The sequence below is a fragment of the Sminthopsis crassicaudata genome, chromosome 5 (genome assembly GCF_048593235.1).
Source record: "Sminthopsis crassicaudata isolate SCR6 chromosome 5, ASM4859323v1, whole genome shotgun sequence".
Classification (NCBI taxonomy): Eukaryota; Metazoa; Chordata; class Mammalia; order Dasyuromorphia; family Dasyuridae; genus Sminthopsis; species Sminthopsis crassicaudata.
This window is the reverse complement of record NC_133621.1, coordinates 159542550-159563986: the sequence shown is the minus strand read 5'-3', so window position 1 is coordinate 159563986 and position 21437 is coordinate 159542550. Positions and strand designations below refer to the sequence as shown.

General features: G+C 36.4%; 1 protein-coding gene across 1 annotated transcript in view; it reads left to right on the top strand.

Annotated features, from left to right (window-relative positions):
• Positions 1–420: 420 nt before the first annotated feature.
• Positions 421–21437, top strand: part of ELAPOR2 (endosome-lysosome associated apoptosis and autophagy regulator family member 2) — a 202524-nt gene continuing 181507 nt past the window's right edge. The window contains 1 exon segment of the mRNA XM_074268541.1: positions 421–860. Coding sequence (XP_074124642.1) covers positions 669–860 — 192 coding nt within the window. The 5' untranslated portion in view covers positions 421–668.

Sequence of the window (21437 nt, the reverse complement as noted above, 5' to 3'; positions counted from 1 at the left end):
TCTGCAGAAGGCGGATGCTCCCTGGGGCTGAGAGGCCACGGCCGGAGCACCACCCAACTGGGCTTCCCCCACGCCCTTGCCATCCTCGTTCCCTGGCAACCCCAGGGAAGACTATCTTGCATTAGGAGGCCCCGCATCCTTCCTTGCCACCAAAGCTCAGCTGGTCAGGGAGGCTGCGGCTGACTGCTTCTTCTGGGTCCCCCAGTTCCCACACCACCTGCCCCCTCTCCCAGAGCAACCCTCTCCTTAAAACACAGCTACCCCATCCGTCCCCTCCCGCCCTCTCCGCCGCTCTTCCCCGCCTTCTGTGCCAGCTCCGCGCGTCGCCAGCGCAGGGCCCTCTCCTTCCCCTCCCTCCCTCCCTCCCTCCCTCTCACCCCCGAACCCTCCTCCCTCTTCTACGTGACGGAGGCGCCCAGCGCTCTCAGCCTGGCAATCCCGGGGGAAGCGGCAGCGGCTGGAGCCCAACCAGCAGTAGCGAGCGAAGGCCGGGAGGGGTGCGCAGGCAGAGAGGAGACGGAAGGCTGGCCGGCTCGCCCGCTCCGCTCCGCTCCCTGCCGCTCGCTGGCCGGCTGCAGAACAGCTCCTGCGCCGCGCCAGGCAGCGGGATCCTCCATCCCTGCGGAGGTTTCCTGCCTCTCCGCTGGCTCCCCAGCCTGGAGCTAGAGATGCGGTGGCTGGACACGGCTGCGGCGCTCAGGAGAAGCCGGGGGCTCTCTGCTCGGGCGCCCAGGCACGGGAGCTCGCGGGGCTGGAGCTCCGCTTGGCTCTGCTGCTGGGCGCTCGCTGCCGGCTGCCCGGCGGCTTGGGCTGTGGACCTCGCCGCCGCCTCCAGTCTCCCGTTACCTCCTTGTCAAGAGGTGAGCGGCGCTGCCCGATTCACTTAGCGCGTCCTTTACCTGGAGAGAGAGAGAGAGAGAGTGTGTGTAAGTGTGTGGGGGGGTGTATGTGTGTATGTTTATATGTGTGTGTTTCCCCTGGCTTGTTCCACCCTCTATCCCTGTCTTGTAGGATCCGGGGTTTGTCCGTTGTTAGGGTCAAGCTCGTCCTCTAGGCTGCCCCTGGGAGAGTGACTTACAATAATTCTGATGTTTGTGTGCTGGGTTTCGGGTGGGGGGTGGGTAATGATTTTTAAAATCTGCACGTGCGTATTTGGGGGGTTTTGAGGGAGTCTGCGGGTCTCTCCCTCTATTTTTTATTTCTGGGCTTGGGAACTATGGGTTGAAAGAGAGAATTGTGGGCTGGAGATAGGGAATCCCTTCGCCAGTGGGATTTGGGGTACCAGCTTCTCTTAATTCTCTATAGAGTGTTGCATGTAGAGGACCCCTGCCTTTGCCTATTCCCACCACTCACTCCCTTTCCACTCCTCCTCACCACGCCTCCTCCTACCGGCTAAGCAGACTTGCTTAAGCAGATCTTTGGTGTTTATTGGGATTCTGATAAATGTGGAAATTGAAGGGATGTGTGTGTGTGTGTGTGTGTGTGTGTGTGTGTGTGTGTGTGTGTGTGTGTGTGTGTGTGTGTGTGTGTGTGTGTAGTAGAAGGAATAGAGTTCAGGATAATAGGAAAAGGCAGCTGTAACATTTTGCCTTTGGGAATTGCTAAATGCCCTGGCTGAAGAGGTTAACACTATTCTATTTCTGTCTCTATCTCTATCCATCTACATAATGTAATATTATTGTAACGGTGATGAGGGAAAGTCATCTTTTATTATAGATACTAGGCTTTATTGTTTCCAGAATCTTTTTTTTGGGGGGGGAAGAGTGTCACTGGCTACTAACATTGGGTGTCTTTTTTTTTAGGGTTCAGAGAATTCATAACAAAAATAAATGACAGAAAACAGAACTTCCCACTTTGAGAGGTGATGGCAGTGGAGATATGGGCAATGGGGATTCAGAGAGACAAGCCTATTTTAGGAGGCTTGTGATGAATTAGAGTGACAGGTCAATTAATTTGCAGGCAAAAACAGATCAGCTGATGGTCTTTCAGTGTAACAGGACCAGATCTCTCCTCTGTTTATTGCTGTAACATTCACATTTTATTCTAGATCTGAATAAGCAGGCATCTTGCTCTGGCCATCCTTGGGTACCCATCTGTCCCCTTTCCTCAGTCATTTATGATGAAAAGATAGTCGCTCACTAATGCAAGGTGTCAGAGTAGACTGATCTGGACTAAAAAGAATAGAAAAACAAATAAGAGGAATGTCTATCAGCTCCCAGATGTACTTTTGTTGTGGAAATCTGTGGCTGATCTCAACCAGCAGCTGTGTTTAATTTGAGTTTATCAAGATCATTAAAACACACACACAAAACAAAAATACCCCCCCATCCCAATTATCATGTGCTTAATCTTTAATCTCTCCTCTCCAGCTTTCATTTTAATCATATCTAGAAAATAGTCTACTCTTCTAGCTTCTGTACTAAAACTGCTTCTCCAAGGTTAGTCACATGAAAGGGAAAGCATGTTCAAAAAAATTACAAATAAACTTTGTATTTGTATATGAATACATATGCATGTTCCCCTGCACACACACACACACACACACACACACACACACACACACACACACACTTTTTAGCTTCTCCAACTTTAACTTTCTTCCTGTTATTGGAACCTTTGCTACAGGAAACAGACTGATAGAAATGAATGAAGGTCAGGATAATGGCCCTGCAGGGGTTGTTGGGATGATGATGAATTAGTCACTACAACTTCAGCAGTCTTGTAGGTGAGAACACAGTCTGTACTGAGAGGAAAAGTAGATTAACTCAATCTGGTGCCAAGATTCAGAAAAAGAAAGGTCAATTAGGAATCAAGATTCAGGAAAGCTACATTCCTAGTCTTACCACTGATTAGTCTTAAATCTAATATCTTAATTTTCTTTCTTTCTTTTTTTTTTTTTTTTTTGATTAACAAAATATGTGGGAAGATTATATTATTGTAATGTGTCTTTACAGTTGTTTTTCTAGCCACGGTAATACATGCTAGAAGGGGTCTAGGAGGTTGCCAAAAGTAATTCTACATGCACAAGTGATCCCATTCTATCTTGTCTTCCCCAGTAAATTGCTGCCTCCTCATTTCTAGTTCCTTACTAATCTTCAATATCTCCCATTCTACTGGATGCTTCCTTACTGTCTGCAAACATGCCTATGTCTCCTCTATCTTCAAAAACCTCTTGATTGATCTGTCCATCCCTGCTAGCTATTATTTTATATTTCTCCTCTTTGAAAAGGCTGTCTACAACAACTACCTCCACTCCTTTCTTCTCATTCTCTTAACTTTCTACAACCTGGTTTCCAACCTCATCATTCAACTGGAATTTCTCTCTTCAACAATATCAGTAATCTAATGGTCTTCCTCAATCCTCATCCTTCTTAATCAGTCATTGTTAGTCACCCTCTTCTCCTTGATACTCCCTTGGCTTTAATGATACTAGTTTATCCTGGATCTCTTCTTACGATTGACTACTCTGTCTCTTTTATTAGATCGCCATTCAGTTCATTGTCACTGGCTGTGGCTATCCCACAGGTCACTGTGACCTCTTCTAGTCTTCCCTTTTCCTCTTTTGTTTCAGGCCTTATGGATTCAATGATCATTTGTATGCTGATAGGTTCCAGATGTACTTATCGAGCCCTAACCTTTCTCCTGACCTTCAGTGCAATTGCTCTAACTCCATAATGGACATCTTGAGCTGGATGTTTATTAGAAATCTTAAGCTCAGTGTATCCAACAGTGAATTCATATTTACTTCTAATTCTCTCCTCTAGGTATCAACATCTTTAGCTCCTCATTCTCTCTCACTCCTGTTGCTCCAACATCCATCTCAAAAGTTGTAAAGCCCTATCATTTTTACCTCTTTAATATCTCTCATGTATGTCCCCTTTCCTCCTCTAAAAATGCTACCCTTCTGGTCGAGACCCCCACTATCTCACACGTAAACTGTTGCAAAATCCTTCTACTTGTCATCTTCAAAATTTTCCCCACTCTAGTCCATTCTCAGATGTAAAAATATTCCTATTCAATAAACTCCAGTGAAAAAAATCCAAGGCCATCTCCAGTCATCCTGATTTATATCTTTCCATGGAACCCAGATGGTTGGGGGAGAAAATGAAGCTGATGACTTTGCCCAGCCCTCCCTCACTTAAATCTAATTCACTTGCTTGCCCTAACGTCATCTCCTTTGGGAACAAAGGACAAACAACAAACTCCAGTGACTTCCTCTTATCTCCAGGATCAGGGGAAAGTAATACACATTTATATAGTGCCTATTATATACAATTTTACAACAACTTTCAGAGGTGGGTGTTGTATTATCCTCAGTTTGTAAATGAGGAAACTGAGGCAAAGGGTTAAGTAGCTTGCCCATGGTCTTATAGCTACTAAGTGTTTGAGGCTGTATGTGAACTCAGATCTTCCTGACTCTAGAAAATGTACTCTATCCATCGTGTCACCTAGCTGCTAAATATTTTATGTTCAAATTCTTTCATAACTGGGCTTCTAATTTTTAGTCTACTTGCAACTTCTCTCCTCCCTTTTCCTTTACTATACTCTGCAATGCCTTTCTTTGCATCCTCAGAGCTTAGCACAGTGCCTGGTACATGTTAGATTTTTTTTTTTCCCTGAGGCAATGAAGGTTAAGTGACATGACCAGGGTCACACAGCTAGGAAGTATTAAGTGTCTGGGGCCAGATTTGAAAACAAGTCCTCTTGACTTCAGAGCCGGTACTCTATCTACTATGCTGTCTAGCTGCTCCTATATGTTAGATATTTAACAGATTATTGTTCATGACGGACCATCGATGTTTTCTTTTGCCTGATCCTTGATGCACTAGGATTAATGGGCCAAGGATTGTCATTGGCTTTACAATTAAGCAAAGTTCACTGAACCTTGTGGAGCTTGAACCTTCAATTTTTGGTTGCTTAATATAATTTGACTTATTTGTTGAGAATCTCAGACTAAGTAATCCTAATAAGTGTATGGCACTCTGAAGCTGGAGTCTTGATGTAGCCTCATCAATGAGGCTATGTGACCTTGCATGCTCTGAGGTTTAGTGATCTGTAAAGGGAGGACAATGATATTTGTGCTATCTACTCCACTGGTCTTTGGATGGATCAGATGAGACAATGTTTGTAAAATGAGGTATCACCCCAAAGGGCTATATAAATATGAATAGTTTTGTTTAGTGTCAAGTAAGGAACAGAGTAAATATAATGAGTATAGGAAACCAGTTAAGAGAAGACATTATAATCAAGGACAGTGACAGGTGATTGTATGAATTTGGAAGTTATTGCCAACTATCAATTATGTGAGAGGGGAAGGAGCATGGGTAAATTAAACCCAGGAATTGATAACTATTCTATTGAATTTTAGCCTATAGTTTTCATTACCCCTTTTCTCTCCTTTCCTTTTAAAACAAATTTATTATTATTATTTTTTTATTTTTCTGTTTGTTGTTGCAAAGCAATAGGAGTTAAGTCTAGAGTCATATTGCTAGTTAAATGTTAAGTGACTGAGGCCAGATTTAATTCTCCAGGGCCAGAGCTATATCCACTGGGTTTATCTAGATGCCCCAAATGCATTCTTTTAAAACCAGTACTAATAAATTAGCCTGATATGGTTTCTTACTTATTAAACTTCATAAGATTTCCTTTCCCTTGACTTGGTATCCACTTTGATGTTATCTTGGTAAATGGTATAAAATATTGGTCTGTACTTAATTTCTGCCATATTGCTTTTCAGCTTTCCCATTTTTTTTTTTACCAAATAATGAATTCTTAGTCTAAAATATTAAATCTTCACTTTTCTAAAGTACAAGGTTACTATATTAATTTGCTTCTGTAACTAATTATAAAGGTATGTGGAGCAATGAGATGCTAAGAAGGAACAGGAAAACTGAAGAAGGAAGAATAGAAATGAAAGAGTTTTGCAGTTCCTGTACTGAGTAGTTGACCATAGCACAATCAAGATTTGACCTGATTGACTGGAATCTCTAAAAAGAAGACTAGAAAATGGGTCCTGGTGAGAAGCTAGAGAAAAGAAGACCGAGGTGAAACTGGTTGACTGTAGTTATCTGTCTCTTGGACAATGAAGTAATATAAAATTAAATAGAAAATACTATTTTAGAAAACTCAATTGGTGATCAAATCAATAAGATGAAAACAAAAATATAAACAGGAATGGAATGACTGACACTACAGAAATTATAGTCAGAGTAATATGAGCAGATAAAGAATATAGTTGAACTGCAAGGGCCAGTGACAACTACAATATCTAGGTTTTTTTTTAATGGTATAAAGTCTAGATAACAATGCAGAATCAAAGCAGTAGGTTTATTCTCTTTAGGCTTCTAAGTGAAGCCAATAAAAATGTAAAACCAGTACAAGATTACAATTAAGTACATCTCCCATTATCTCAGTGTCCTAATCTATAAAATGTGAATTTTAAAATGTGACCTAATGACATTAAAAAGATAAAATGAGATAAAACATAAGTATTATATAAATATGAGAAAGTATTGTAAATTAAGCTATAGGAATAAAGGAATAAAATTGGTATTTCACAAATGATTTTGCATCAGTACAGTGGAGACAAAGGTAATAGGCTAGTCTGAATTGGAATGGCATTCAGAAATATTGGTTTCATGAATAAACCAGAAAAAGAAAGTAGAAGAGAAAACTGGTTGAGTTTGAGAGTTAGAACCAAGGCTAGAGGCTTTGGTCCAAATGGATGATGACTGCTTAAGAGATAAAGAATTAGTAACTAAGTGGCCAATAGTTACCTCTGTGTTTGCATCATAGGTGGTGTTATGTGACTACTGGCTTTGGATACACACACACATATGTATCTATACATATATACATGTATATGGATATTAGTTGATACCTATTAATGCAAATATTTTTGTAACTTTTTTTTCAGTCAATAAACATTTTTTTGAAAGTCCTAGAGTTGAAAGATGCAATGTTTTGTTCAACAAATAGCAAGGAGGTCATTATTACTGGATTGAAAAATAGGTAGCAGGGCATAAAGTATAAAACTGGAAAGGTGGTAAGGGGAAGGGCATAATAGCTTATGAAGGGCTTTTAATGCTGAACAGATAATTTTATATTTGATCTTGGAGATTTTTCTTTCTTTCCTGAGTCCTATATGCACTGACCTTATCTTTAAAGGCCTTTTTTGAGTTAGTTCTTTTAGCTCTAATAAATCAGAAGATTTTGGGATAGAATAACTGCAGATTCTGCAAAGTCAAAAGGGATCTGGCAAGTAGAGAAATAGCCTTTTTGTGGGAAGACAGAGTACTTTATATAGAACTTTTAAAAGCATTTTCTTCATAACTATTCTGTGAGGTACATTGTATAAATGTTGCTAATTTCCAATTTATAAATGAGAAAGCCAATATCCAGTGACCGGATACTCAGTGTTATACAGGCAAGGAATTCTGTTCTGAGGTTCTGATCCAAGTCCTCTTGATTTCATATCCTTGATTCTTACCATAATAGTATGTTACCATACTGAGCCATGAGCTACTTAGAATAAAGAAAGCTAAGTTTCTGCTTTGGAATAGTTAGCATAATAAAGTATTTTCCCATGCCAGCAGAGGTAGAATTTCCACTTAAAATTTGTCTACATTCTAAACAAAATTCTCATATTTTAGGCAAATGTGAGCAAAGTCTTCACACCATCAATATTTACAAAAACTGAGTTGACACATTTATGAAGTGTCATATTTAAGCCCAGATGAAAATAGTACAGCACAGTACAGAATCTCCACTTTTCTTATTGTGATAGGGCATCCTTCAGGAGAGTAGCAGAGCTTGTCTTCTCTTATTCTTAGGAACCTCCATTATGGAATTTAAGGGATCATGGGTAGTGGTTCTTCTGTCTGAGTCTCTGGCACTGATACCAATCCAGCACTTTGAGAACCAATAAAGTCTCACAACTTTTCCTGACCTCAAAATGCATTTTTTTGTCCTTCCCTCCCCCAATTCCTGCACCACTTATATGATACTTAATTATATATATTGTGTTGTTTGATATCATTGTCATATTTCCCTTACTAGATTTTAAATCTTCCTTACTTATTAACCTGTTAGCAAGCTACTTGAGAATAGGTAAAACATCCTTTATATTCCCAATATTTATTGGCTTGGTTTGGTCATAAGTTTAAGTTAAAAGTAATTGGAATTGTAAGAGATGTTTGGGGTAGAAAAGTAGGGGAAGAGTGTGTGTGTGTGTGTGTGTGGTCTAGATAGAAAATGCTTTTATAGATTTTAAAAGACTTCCCTGTACCTATTAGCAGGGCAGCTGAGTGGTGCAATGGGTAGAGCACTGGCCTAGAGTCAGGAAGATCTGAGTTCAGATATGACCACAGATACTTATACAGCTATATGACTCTGAGCAAGTCACTCAACTATGTCTCAGTTTCCTCATCTGTAAAATGAGATAAAGAAGGAAATGACAAATCATTCCAGTTGCCAACATCACCCCCCCCAAAAAAAAATCCCAAATAGGGTCACAGTTAGACATGACTGAAACTACTGAACAACAAAAATACAAATACCTTTTAGTAATCTACTTTTTAGTAGAAAATATTTTTGTAGACTTTAAAAGGACTTCTCTATGCCTGTTAGTAATTTGAGAGAAAAGAGTATACTTGTGGTTATGATACCTTGGGAAGCAAAGATTGTCATAGATTTAGATATGGAAGTACTTCAGAATCTAACTATTTCAAACTCATCATTTTTACATACCAGGAAACTGAGCTCTAGAGAGGTTAAATGACTTGCCCAACATCACAGACCCAGAAGTAAGATTTAAACTCAGATTCTCTGAGTATAGCACCTATATTCTTTCTATGGTACTATATTGCCTCCTTGTAGGATCACTGATAGGTGAGAATGACTTGTTTCATTGAGGAAACTGAAACTTGACATATGGGAACATAAATTTTATGCTTTGTCTCATGGGGATGGGCCCATACAAGTGAAGTTTTAAAAATAAGTGGGCAGAATAAGCATTACTGTGCTTTTATTTATCTGGTAGGATCCTTATCAGAAATGTTGTAGGAGGGATTCATTCTTTAAATAAGACTGAGTAGTTTGCTTATATGATCTCTCTCAACTCTAAGATTCCATAAATTTGTGAACATGATACTTTGCTTCAATTGAGCTGGAGTAGAGAGTATTAACCAGAAGGGCCTTTCCAGATAAGAACTTAACTTGTTATTAGATATGGTGAGAAAGAGAAGTTGATAGGAATGGAAATCACTGCCACTATTTAATTCTGCTTTTTACAATGAAAAAAAGGTTGGGATTTCTCTAGGGAATTGTAGGGTGAGGCAGTGATGAGTATTGTATGAACAGCTTGGGTGGAAAAGTACTCAATAATCTGTGTACTTGTAAGCCTTAGGGACAAGTCATTCTTAAAAAGAAGGATAAGAATCATTTACATGAGAAAAGACTTGCTTAGACTTCCCAGAAACTTATTCCTCCTCCTTTCCACTTTGAAGTAACTTGCTTTTGGTGGAAAAAAAAAATTGGCAGAGAATTATAAAAAAGGATAGGTTTGAAAAAAGCTAAGGGGTTAGGGTAGAGGGTATTTGCATGTTTTTAAAGTTAATATAATTCTGCGGACTGCTGGTAAAGAAAGTTTGTATTACTTTGGTTACTATTTGCAAAAGTAGTAGATTTTAAGTATGGAAGATATTTTGATGGAATATAATAATCCAATAATAATAATGCAACTGCTACAAGGCCTGATTAAATCTTAGGCTACTTTAATAAAAACAGAATATCTACATGGAAAAGTTGTAGTTGTGCTTTGTTCTTTGATGGTCAGATAATGTCTAGAGTATTGTGTACTATTAAGAAAAAATTGTTTTCATTGCTATATTTTGATTTTACATCATCACTTCCAAATATATTCCTCCTTACTCCCATCCATAACAAGCCATCCATTTTAATTAGCAATAAAAAAGAGAGAGAAAAAAGCCACAATTAATACAGTCCAACCCATATTTAAAGGATAATTCTCATCTATATTATATTTAATGAGGAATTTTACTCAACAAATAGAAACTCTAGAATATAGTTATATGCTTAGTTCTATCTGGGCCCTCTATATGTAAAAAGTAGGGAGAGATGTGAATACCTTGTTTTAAAGCCAACACAAACATGTTAATATTTGAAATGTTACATGACTTAACATATTAAACATATTAAAATCAGGGAACAGAAATCAATCAATAAACATTTATTTAACATCTGTTATGTATCAGGCACTGTGCTAAGCACTGGGGATGCAAAAAGAAGCAAAAAACTGTTCCTATCCTCAAGAAGCTCATGTAATGGGTCATATAGCATGCAAACAAATATGTACAAAGTGAACTCTATATGAGGAAAAAAACAACCAGAATATAAGTGCTAGAAGTAAGAGGGGTTGGGAAATGTTTCCTGTAGAAAGAGGGATTTAGTTGGGACTTAAAGGAAGTCAATATTTAGAGCAGAGGAGGGAGAGCATTCTAGACATGGGGGATAGCCAAAGAAAATGCCTAAGGCCTACAGATAGAGTGTCTGGTTTGTGGAACTTCCAGGAAGCCAGCGCATTGGATTGGATAGTATATGAGGGGGTAAGGTGTAAAAAGTATAAGAAGGTTGGGTTTTGAAGGTTTTGAGTGCCAAAAATGAGCAGGTTGTCCCACCTTCAGTTTTTACATGAGGAACTTGAAGCTTAAAGAAATTAAGCATTTTGCCCCAGGTTACACAGATAAATAATTGACAAAAGCAAGATTATCCTTTAAGTATAAGGATAAGAAGCCAATTCATTTTCTACTATATAATTTCTCATTTATATGAAGGTGAAGATTTAGTTTATGGTAGAAAATCATCTCTAAAAGTCTGCCTGTTCCTTCTCATATTTTAGCAAAGAAAACTTTCAACTTCAGGTCGCATATAGACCTTCTTTAATGGTTTTTAGGAGATGAAAATGGAGGAATATTGGAAAAATGCAAATTAAAAGCAACTCAGATGCCGTGATAACTCACCGACTTGACAAATTTAGTTAATACTCTAATATTTCAAATTAAAGCATTGGATGTTGAAGAACTAATACAAAGATTTCTAAAAGTACTCAAAGTCACTGTTTATGAAACTGTAGAGAAGCAGGCAAATTGTTACAGTGGAAGAATATTAAATATGACTTGAAATAGTAGAATACTTATGTTCTTTGGTTCTGTGAATTCACTTTTTTGGTGACATCCTAAGGATGTAATTGACAGGGAAAAAAGCCCATTGATACAAAATAGTCATAGCAGAATTATTTCTAATAGCCAATGTCTGTAGTCATGTTGTGAGGCTATTGAGTGGAAGAATGGCTGAAGAAATTGTGGTATGTGAATGAAATGGAGTGTTGTTGTGCCATAAGAAAAACACGAAAATAAAGAATGCTAAAAAACATGGCAAAATATGACATGACACAGACAAAGCAGAATCAAAATAATATGCATATTTACTATAATTATTTTAATATCAGTGACAACAAATTCCAGAAAGTTCACAAAAAAAGAGTTCAGAAAAGAACATGAAAAAAAAATACTATTTTTGTGAATATCTTGCTAATTAATGTTTTGTAAATAAGTAAACTATGACTAGTGGAATTAAGTTCTTATTCATGCATTTGAATATTAAGTTTAGAATAAAAAAACGACATAGCAACAGCTAGAAGATATAGTGGATAGAACACCAGCCCTGGAGTCAGGAGGACCTGTATTCAAATGTGGCTTCAGACACTGAACACTTATTACTTTGTGATCCTGGACAATGATTGCCTTGTCAAAAAACCCAAAGCAACCTATAAGTTATTAATTAATGATATCTTCTTGCTTGCAAATGATTTAATGATTATAAATATATATGTAATTATTGGTTAATATAGATTAAAATTATATTTTAATGCTCTCTGTATTTTTCCCCCAGTTATTTTGCAATCTTTTCCTCCTTAAGGTAATTTAAATGAATACCTGACTATTTTAATACCAAAATAGAATTCTTATTTGTATTTGTAGCGACAATAACTTACATATATGTGACACTTAAAATTTATCCTATATATATTATTTCATTTGATACTAACAATAACTATGTGAGAGCATTACTTATATTATTCCTATTTTAAAGGTAAGAAAAATGAGGTTCAGAGAGGTTAGTTAACTTGTCCAGCTTCACACAGCTTGCAAGTTGTGAAGCAAGAGTAAAACCACAGTCCTTGAAATTCCAAGTTTAGCATGCTATTCCTATACCACCTTTTTTTTTTTTTCTAGTTGGTCTTCCTGATTGTTACTTGAGTATCATTTAAGTTCTTTATGTGATCTCTCAAATGCTAAGGTTCTAGAGCCTGTCATGTTATCATCATCACCATCAGTGATGAGAATAGACTTCTGCAGAAATGCTGGCAAATCTCTTCAAATTCGTGACTGCTTCTCATTCTTCTAGTTACATGTGTAAATGTACTTGGGATAAGCTACCTCTCTTACCATTTAAAATTTTTTGATCCCAACATCTTGCACACAAATCTTTAAATGTTTGTTGTTGTGTCTGATACCAACTTTTCTGCATACTCATCTTCTTCTTCTGCTTTTCACAGTTTTGTGAAGAAGTGTTGTTCATAATCTTCACTTATCAAATTTTAAAAGCACTTTTTGTTTATACTGTAGTTATATGAATTCAATGGAGAAAAATATTTGCGCACTTATTTTTGTATTTATATTAGAAGCTCTAAAAAGTATTATTTTAAAAATTTAACAAACTATTCAAGAAAGATAATAATAGCTCAAATTTACATAAAAATTGTAAGGTTTATAAAATACTTTATATGCATTATCCTACATAGGCATTGTACCAGCTCTGTGAAAGCAGTGCTATTATTATTATTATTATTATTTAAAATTTTTATTATGTATTTTCTTTTTTTTAATCATAGCTTTTTATTTACAAGATATATGCTTAGGTAATTTTTCAGCATTGACAATTGCAAATCCTTTTGTTCCAACTTTTCCCCTCCTCCTCCCCATTCCTTCCCCCAGATGGTAGGTTGACTAATACATGTTAAATATGTTAAAGTATAAGTTAAATACAATATATGTATACATCTCCAAACAGTTATTTTGCTGTACAAAAGAGTCGGATTTTGAAACAGTGTACAATTAGCCTGTGAAGGAAATCCAAAATGCAGGTGGACAAAAATAGGGGTATTGGGAATTCTATGTAGTGGTTCATAGTCATCTCCCAGAGTTCTTTCGCTGGGTGTAGCTGGTTCAATTCATTACTGCTCTAGTGGAACTGATTTGGTTCATCTCATTGTTGAAGAGGGCCACGTCCATCAGAATTGATCATCATATAGTATTGTTGTTGAAGTATACAACGATCTCCTGGTCCTGCTCATTTCACTAAGCATCAGTTCATGTAAGTCTCTCCAGGCATTTCTGAAATCATCCTGCCGGTCATTTCTTACAGAACAATAATATTCCATAACATTCATATACCACAATTTATTCAGCCATTCTCCAGTTGATGGGCATCCACTCAGTGTCCAGTTTCTGGCCACTACAAAGAGGGCTGCCACAAACATTCTTGCACATACAGGTACCTTTCCCTTCTTTAAGATCTCTTTGGGATATAATCCCAGTATAACACTTCTGAGTCAAAGGATATGCACAGTATGATAGCACTAATTGGAACTATACTCAAAAAAGCTATTATTATTAGTCTAATTTACAGATAAGAAAATTGAGGCTCAGAGAGGTTATGTAGTTTACCTAGGGCCATACAGCTCTCAAATGTCTGCAGCAAAATTCAAATTGTTGTCTTCCTGACTCCAAATAAAATGCTTTCTCTACTATTCTAATTTTAGTTACTAATGAATTCAATGGAGAGAAATATTTGCTAAATTTTTGTGTTGATTTCAGCAGCTCTAAAAAGAATGATCTTAAAGGCTTAAAAATGCTTTTCTTTTTGAGATGCTATAAAATGAAGTGCTCTATTGTTAGAATTGTTTAAGCAGAAACTGGAAAGTCATTTGTGAGAATATTGAAGAAAGGGCCTTTTTTGGGGTGGGTGATTGGACTAGATATTCCTTTAGGTACTTTAGAAGGATTAAGATGCCATATATGTCTCTTTTACAATTAGACATTCTCTGGAGAGTTGAAATGATTATCCATGATCTTACACCATCATGTGTAATCAAATGTGTAATCAGAAAAAGATTGTTCTTTATTCTTTGGTTTAGTTCTGTGGGCTTTTACTCCTTGATTCAAGCATAGTCTGAAATTTGTCTTAAGGTCAATGTGAAATTTGTGTATTCTGTACTAGTCACTATTTCCTTAGGAGTCATTCCTGATTAGAAAATACCAGAGTTGGCCAATCATTTCTTTAAGGGTTAGTGAAGTAAGCAGCAGGGGCGGCCCTGTGGTGAAGTGGATAGAGTGCCCATTCCATGGGCCCTTATATATAGATATTTTAAAAACTCCAGAAGAAGTTGGGGTTGAATTGAAAATAAGTACCCAGATCTTTAGAATATAAAAATAATTTCTTAATCATCTACCATGGATTGTGTTAGTATTTAGGATAAGAAACTAAATGAAAGCCTCCATCTTTGAGGAGTCAACATTTTACTAGGGTCATGCTAGGAGGAAGAGAGCACTAGTAGGCTAATACAGATCAAGATACTCCTCCTGGAGGTTAATAGGCCAGGTTCCTGAGCTAAGCCTTGGAGGAAGCTAAGTGTTGAAGGAAGAAGAGGTGAAGAGGGACTGTATCACAACCATGGGGTCCAGTCCTATGCAAAGGTCCCAAAGTAGAAGATGATACATCACATTCAAGAAGTAGAAATTGAGAACACCACCTTGAAGGGAGAAGAGACTAGAAGCAGTCAGTCCAATGAAAAGATGATTCCAAGTGGCCTTGGTGAAAGATGATGAGGGACTGAGCAAAAGTGGTGTCAGTGAAGAAAATATGACATATATTAACATGACACATAAGAAAGATGTAAAAGTAAAATTGATGAGTTGTTAGAAATGATCATTTCTATGATGGTGGCTGAATAGTCCTATGGATGATTTGCTTATCATATGAGTTTATTTACTATAGTCTTGCTAATAAGGAGAGTTGCATTTATTATCTGTGATTCAGGAAAGAAGATGGCAATCAATTCCAACCACTGAGTTTCATATCCTTGGTGAGCAAAATGAATAAAGGCAGCTCAGGGCTTTAAGGCCTAAATCTAATTCTGTGAATTGTTGTGGAACAGAACCAGGACACATGAAGGAGGGCTGTTAGGTATTTTTATTAGTAGAGAGAGCATAGAATGTTCTTTAACTTAAAGAGTAGTAAATTTCCTGACACTTTTTTCTGTTTCATAGGATTACTGATTTAAGGATGAGAGGTACCTCAGAGGTCACTTAATCCATCCCTCTAATTTTACAGATGAAGAAACTGAGTCCTGGAAAAATCTAAGTGACTTGTCTAGGTCATCATAGTACCCCCAAGCATCAGAGGTAGGATTTGAATACAGGTCTTTTGGGAGACTGTATGACAAATTGGATAGGGCACCATACTTGGGATCACTAGAAACTTGGATTCAAATGCTGCCTCAGGCACTTAATTGCTGTGTGACCCTATCTAAATCACTTAACTTTTCTCTGCCTCCATTTTTCTCATCTGTAAAACAAGGAGGTTAGACTTGATATCTTCTAAGGTCTTTTTTAACTTTAAATATATGATCCTATGTCTCTGTGTACTGCAGCATATTGCCTATTTGGCATGCTTTTTAACATTTCTGAACCACATTATTCTAATTAAGAAATAGAAATAAATACTGAGCTTCTCAACACATTCAGTTTTCCCACAGGCAAAAATTAAGTGTTTATGGAGCAGAAACCAAGAAATTACTACTCTAATAATCAATACCACTTATCACTGTTTGCTAGGAGAGCAGTAAAATTGCTTTCATATGCATGAGGGTGTCTGTGCAAAAAAAAATTCTGTCGGTACTTCTTGTGTTATTTCTTATATGTCATATTGTTATTGTTTGTTTATGGATTTAACTAGAATAATCTGAGACTGTAGGGAAAGAAATAAGGTCTGGAGGTATTTTTTTAATTTGAAACCATAATTTAAGGCAAAAATGGAAAAAAAATAGAATATGTCCAAAAGAGGGCAACTAAGTTGATGTAGGTCTGGAAAAGATGGCATATTAGGAGTGGTTGAAGCATGGAGATAAAAACTATTTTTGTGGAGGAACCATAACAACTGTCTTTAAATATCTGAAGATATATATTAGATGGAAGAGGGACTTGATTTCTGTATAATTCCAGATATGAGGACTAGGATTAGTTAGGGAAGAGGATTAACATAAGGAAGACATGGCTAACAGTTAGAACTGCTCTAAATGAAATGGACTATTCTCTGTCATTGGAAGGATGCAAGAAGAGACTTCTATTTTAGTGTGGAATTAGATTAGAGAATCTCCAAATTCCTTTCTAGTAGTGAGATTTGATTCTATGAAAAGTCAACTCCATATTTAACTCCTATCCAATACATATCTGTTTTTCTTAACTGGAAAGATGGAGTAGAAATTGAAGAGGGCAACAGAAGATGGGATGGATAGATAGTATCTTGGAAACAGTGAACATGAACTTGGACATAGTGGAGGATAGAAGGGCCTGGTATGCTATAATCAATGGGATCCCAAAGAGTCAGACATGACTGAACAACAATAATTTGTTTTTTTGTTTTTTTGGTTTTTTTTGGTGAGGCAATTGCCATTAAATTGTTGAAAATCACACAGCCAGGAAGTATTAAATGTCTGATGTCAAATTTGAACTCAGATTCTCCTGATTCTAAGGCTGGTGCTCTATCCACTGTGTTATCTAGCTACCCCCAAATTTTTCGTAGAGAAAAATGAATTCATTTTTTATGTGAATTACTTATTACTTTTTAGTTTAGTTTTTGGAATTCTTGCTTCCTCTATCCCTTCCCAATCTCATAAATCCTTTTGCTTTGAAAAGTGTTCCTTTGTTTCCTCAAAGTCTTCTTCCCTTTCAGTAATCCTTCCCTTGCTATGGCTATGGCTTTTTCCCTTTCTGGGTGCTATTTATATCCCATCATTGGCCACCCAATTTTATCTCTGCGGATGACAGCTTACTTGGTGATGCTGAGTGGCATTTGAGGGATTTTGCTCTTATGTGGAATGCTCACTGGCTTCCACATTGTCCCTTTGTGACTTGTCTTTGGGAAAGAAAGCATTAAAATGAGTTAGAGAATGATTTTCTAGCAGCTTCACCTGAAAATGGGGTCAAATAGTTAAGAGAATATAATGTTCTTTCTGTAGACTTCGAAAATAAGATTGTTTTTAGAATAATGAAATAGGTAAGCTTGGTAAGTAGAAACCTGCTACTTTTCCTAAGGAAATAAATGTGAAGAAAAAGTTTCTGGAAATTATTCTAGTAAAACAGGAGGCAACCAGTTGGGTATAGCAAAAAAAAATCAATGGCCTCAGACTCATATATTACTAACTCTGCCTTTATTACTCTAGTCAAGTTATTTCACTCTTGGAGTCTCAGTTCTTTCATCTGTAAAATAGGGTTCGAGTTGGTTGTTCTAGATGAACTCTAGGTCTCTTCCAGCTCTGATAAATTACAAGAAAATGAAAAAGAAATTTACCACTATTTATACATGACCTGCTTTGCCAGGAATGCTGTTAGTCCCTCAAATTTAGGTCAGTAGAAAAATTAACTATAAATTAACTCAATCACAGTCTGTAAAATCAAGGAGAGTGTTTCAAGGACATGGAAATTTGCCACGATTATTATGTTCACCAATTTCCTACTACGAGCTCCTCAGTCCCATTCACCAAGCTGCCATGTTTGCATATGGCACAAATTTGGCAGTGGTGGTGGTAGAGGGGAGAGGGTAGACATGGGGGAGATTGGAGGGTATGGGAAGTCAAGTGGGTAGGAAGAAATTTCCACAGGATACTAATAAAGCTGTGAAGAGGTACTGGTCTCTGACAAAGCATTTCTGGGAAGGAAGTTAGCAAGAGGCATCTGGCCTACGGAAATGTTTCTAAAATTTTCTCATTGTTCTTAAATGGATGCTTCTTTTCCTACACAAGTTTTGAGTTGCAATGTTTGTGTTATTAAGATGTACCCTCATAAAAAGGTCTTAGTTGCAAAAAATGTTTTCTTTGGGAGGCTCTAAACAATATTGGTGCTACTTAATGTCTTGGTTAGAGGTACTAATACGTGAAAGAATTCCCTGAACCTTATGCAAGACCTGCTAATGGTAGCCACAGCTAGGGTGAGGAGGTGGGGAAGGAAGAAAAAAAAGTTTGCATATAACTTTGTTATATATTTAAAAGGAATAGTAAGTTTTACATAATAGATTTGTAAAGTTTTATGTGCAATCATCTTTTTAAAAATTATATTTGGTTATGAAAATGCTTGTTTTATGCCATAAATTTTTAAAAATATGACATTTTAACATACTTCTGGAAAATCAAATATGTTCTCATTCATTTATGGTCAAAGTACATTAAAAAACACTTTCCAATGAAAAAGTATCCTAGAATAGCATAAACTGTACTTGGTTAATGCTTTGTCCTAGGTCTGGATATGTCACTAATTCTGTCTATGACCAAGTTACTCTTTCTAATGTCTTTAACTTAGTGGAGTTATTACTTTAGAATGTTACTTCAAATGAATAGGTGATTAATTTGGACAAATATGTGTAAACAGGGAACCAAACCCAACATTTTCTGATTGTTATTCCATCCAATCTGAGTATCCTGATCTGGCCCCAATTCAGGGCCCAGACTATTGTAAGAATCTCTCACCTCTTTCTAATCTTTTCTTATCTAATCCATTCTCCACCCAGCTACCAAAAAGGTACCTTCCTAAGATATCCAATTTTCTCCTCACTTGTTAAATGTTACTATTAGTTTTGAGATAAATGTGAGCTTCAGTTTTGTATTTAAAATATTTAAATGGTGTGACTTCCTTTTAACTTTTTACTTTTATTTCACAGTACTAATACTAAGTTTCCTCACAGTTATCTCTCAGAATACTTATCTTCCTTTAAAACATAATTTAGGGGCCATCTCTTCCATGAAGTGAGGCTTTCTCTTCTCCCTCTATTATTATCCCCTCCCTTCTAAAATCATTATGTATTTCACTTATCTGTGGATATACTGTGTTTAATCAGTAGATGGTAAGCTCTTTGAGAGCAGGAATGTTTTATTTTTGGCTTTATATCTCCATAGTCTACTATAGTGACTTCCATACAGTAAATGCTTAATTAATTGGATTATAGTCAACTTAATAACTTCATTATTATATTATATTTAATTTTTATTTAGTTCCAATTTTAAATCACTTTTTGAATTTTGAATAGTTCACTGAGTATATAAGGTAATGTAAGTCTTTTCTTTTTATAATGAAATAAAACAAAACTATGCCTAGTGGTTGCTCTAAAGATTAAAACTGACACTAGTTTAGATACTAATTAGATTAAAGTCAACAACTTGTTAAATGATATTACTTTTTCTTAGTCCCAATGTCTATCCTACTAATAATCACAATGAATTTGACAATATTTTGCACTCATGAAATAACAGTTCCTTGGGGCCTTTCCCAAACTTCCTCAAATTTTAAATTTTTAGAATGATTTTAGAAATGTATCTTTTTCTTTGGTTCTTACAAAATCAATGTACCAGTAGAAAAAACACAGGACATATGGAAGCAGAGACACACATAAACTCTAATTATATGTTTTGATAGACTGGTTCACTTAAACAAATACACAGGAGAACATTTTTATTTAAGGACTGTGTGTGTGTTTGTATGTCTGCATAGATACACCAGCTGTTTCTGTTTTCTAACTTCAACTGTCAGAGTACATATACCTTTGTACTAGACTAAACAAATATCTTCATTTGACATATTTCCTTCTCCCTTCATCCCCTATGGAACAAATAGCTTCTAGCAAGCTATCATGTTATAAAAAAGTATTATCATTTAAAAAAGAAAGAAAAGAAAATGATACACATGTTAGATGTTTATACCATCTAACATGTGGATCATTTTCTTTCCTTTCCTTTTCCTTTTTTTTGAGATCCTAGGAAACTTAGAAAAAGATATCCATTTTATTTTCCATTACAAATTCTCTTCCTCTACCTCTCCCTCACCCATTGAAAAGGCAAGAAATAGGATGCTCATTACAATATGAAGTTTTTGTTATAGGAATTTCAAGATATTTGTATAAGAACACTTTAGAGAATATTAAAACAACTTCAGTATCATTTAACTGTTGCATATGAAATCAATGCTTAACATACAGATATAAATTATTAATAAATATTGAATGGATTCACTTTATATATTTATAAATGAATAACAGCCTTTATATATGCTTTATTTTATGTTTTGATAGTTTTCAGAAGAAAAGGCTTTGGCTTGTTTTATTTTTTTGGGGGGGATTCTTTCTAGGTTATTAATTTATAGCAGGGTTGAGTAAAATTTTGTGTTCCCTATATTCCCCATTAGATTAGTCACTAAGGAAGCAAGGATTGAACCCTGGTTTCTGGCAAGATATTCCTAGCTAGTAAGGATGTTCTATGCCTAGCTTGGCCATGTCTGCATCTCCATGGGGAAGTACTATCTCTGAGTATAGAGATGTATAGTTTTATGTTTTATAGAAGATGAACATTGTCTAGAAACAGAGAACAAAAGGGTTGGTTGGTACTGGTGCCCGTTTTTACAATCTTTTCAAGTGGTTCTATTTGTCATTAGAATGGTTTTATAATCTCACTCAGTCTGGCAAGTCAAGTAAGGTCAGAGTTTGGATCAGAAATTTGTTGGGGTTAACAACATATATTTGAATAGAGCTTTAGTACCTTAATAGGTGTGTGTGTGTGTGTGTGTGTGTGTGTCTCCTCTAAAATACTGGATTTTAGGTTACCCTAAATAGTATAAAGAAAAACTGTGTGGATTATCTTCTTGGAGTCATTCATGATATAGTTTCTTTTTGCAATGGATGATGGCACCTATTTCAATTCTAAATTTTTATTGAGACAATGGCAGTACAGTGAGACAAAAAAATGGTTATGTGATCAAAGGTTTGGAGTAAAACTGAATAAGAATGACTTCATTAGAAATTAATGACCCTAATGACATGTTAGATCAGCTAGCTGTAGACCTGGAAGGAAATCCAGAAGTCATCCAGTCCAGCCCCCCTCATTTCACAGGATGAGGAAACTGAGACCCATGGGGGTTAAATAATTGCTTTTTTCCTTAGTTTCCTGTAAAATGAAAACAGCAATAGCACCCATCTTCTGAAGTTGTGAAGATTAAATAAGATAATATTTGTAAAGCATTTTGCAAATTGTCAAG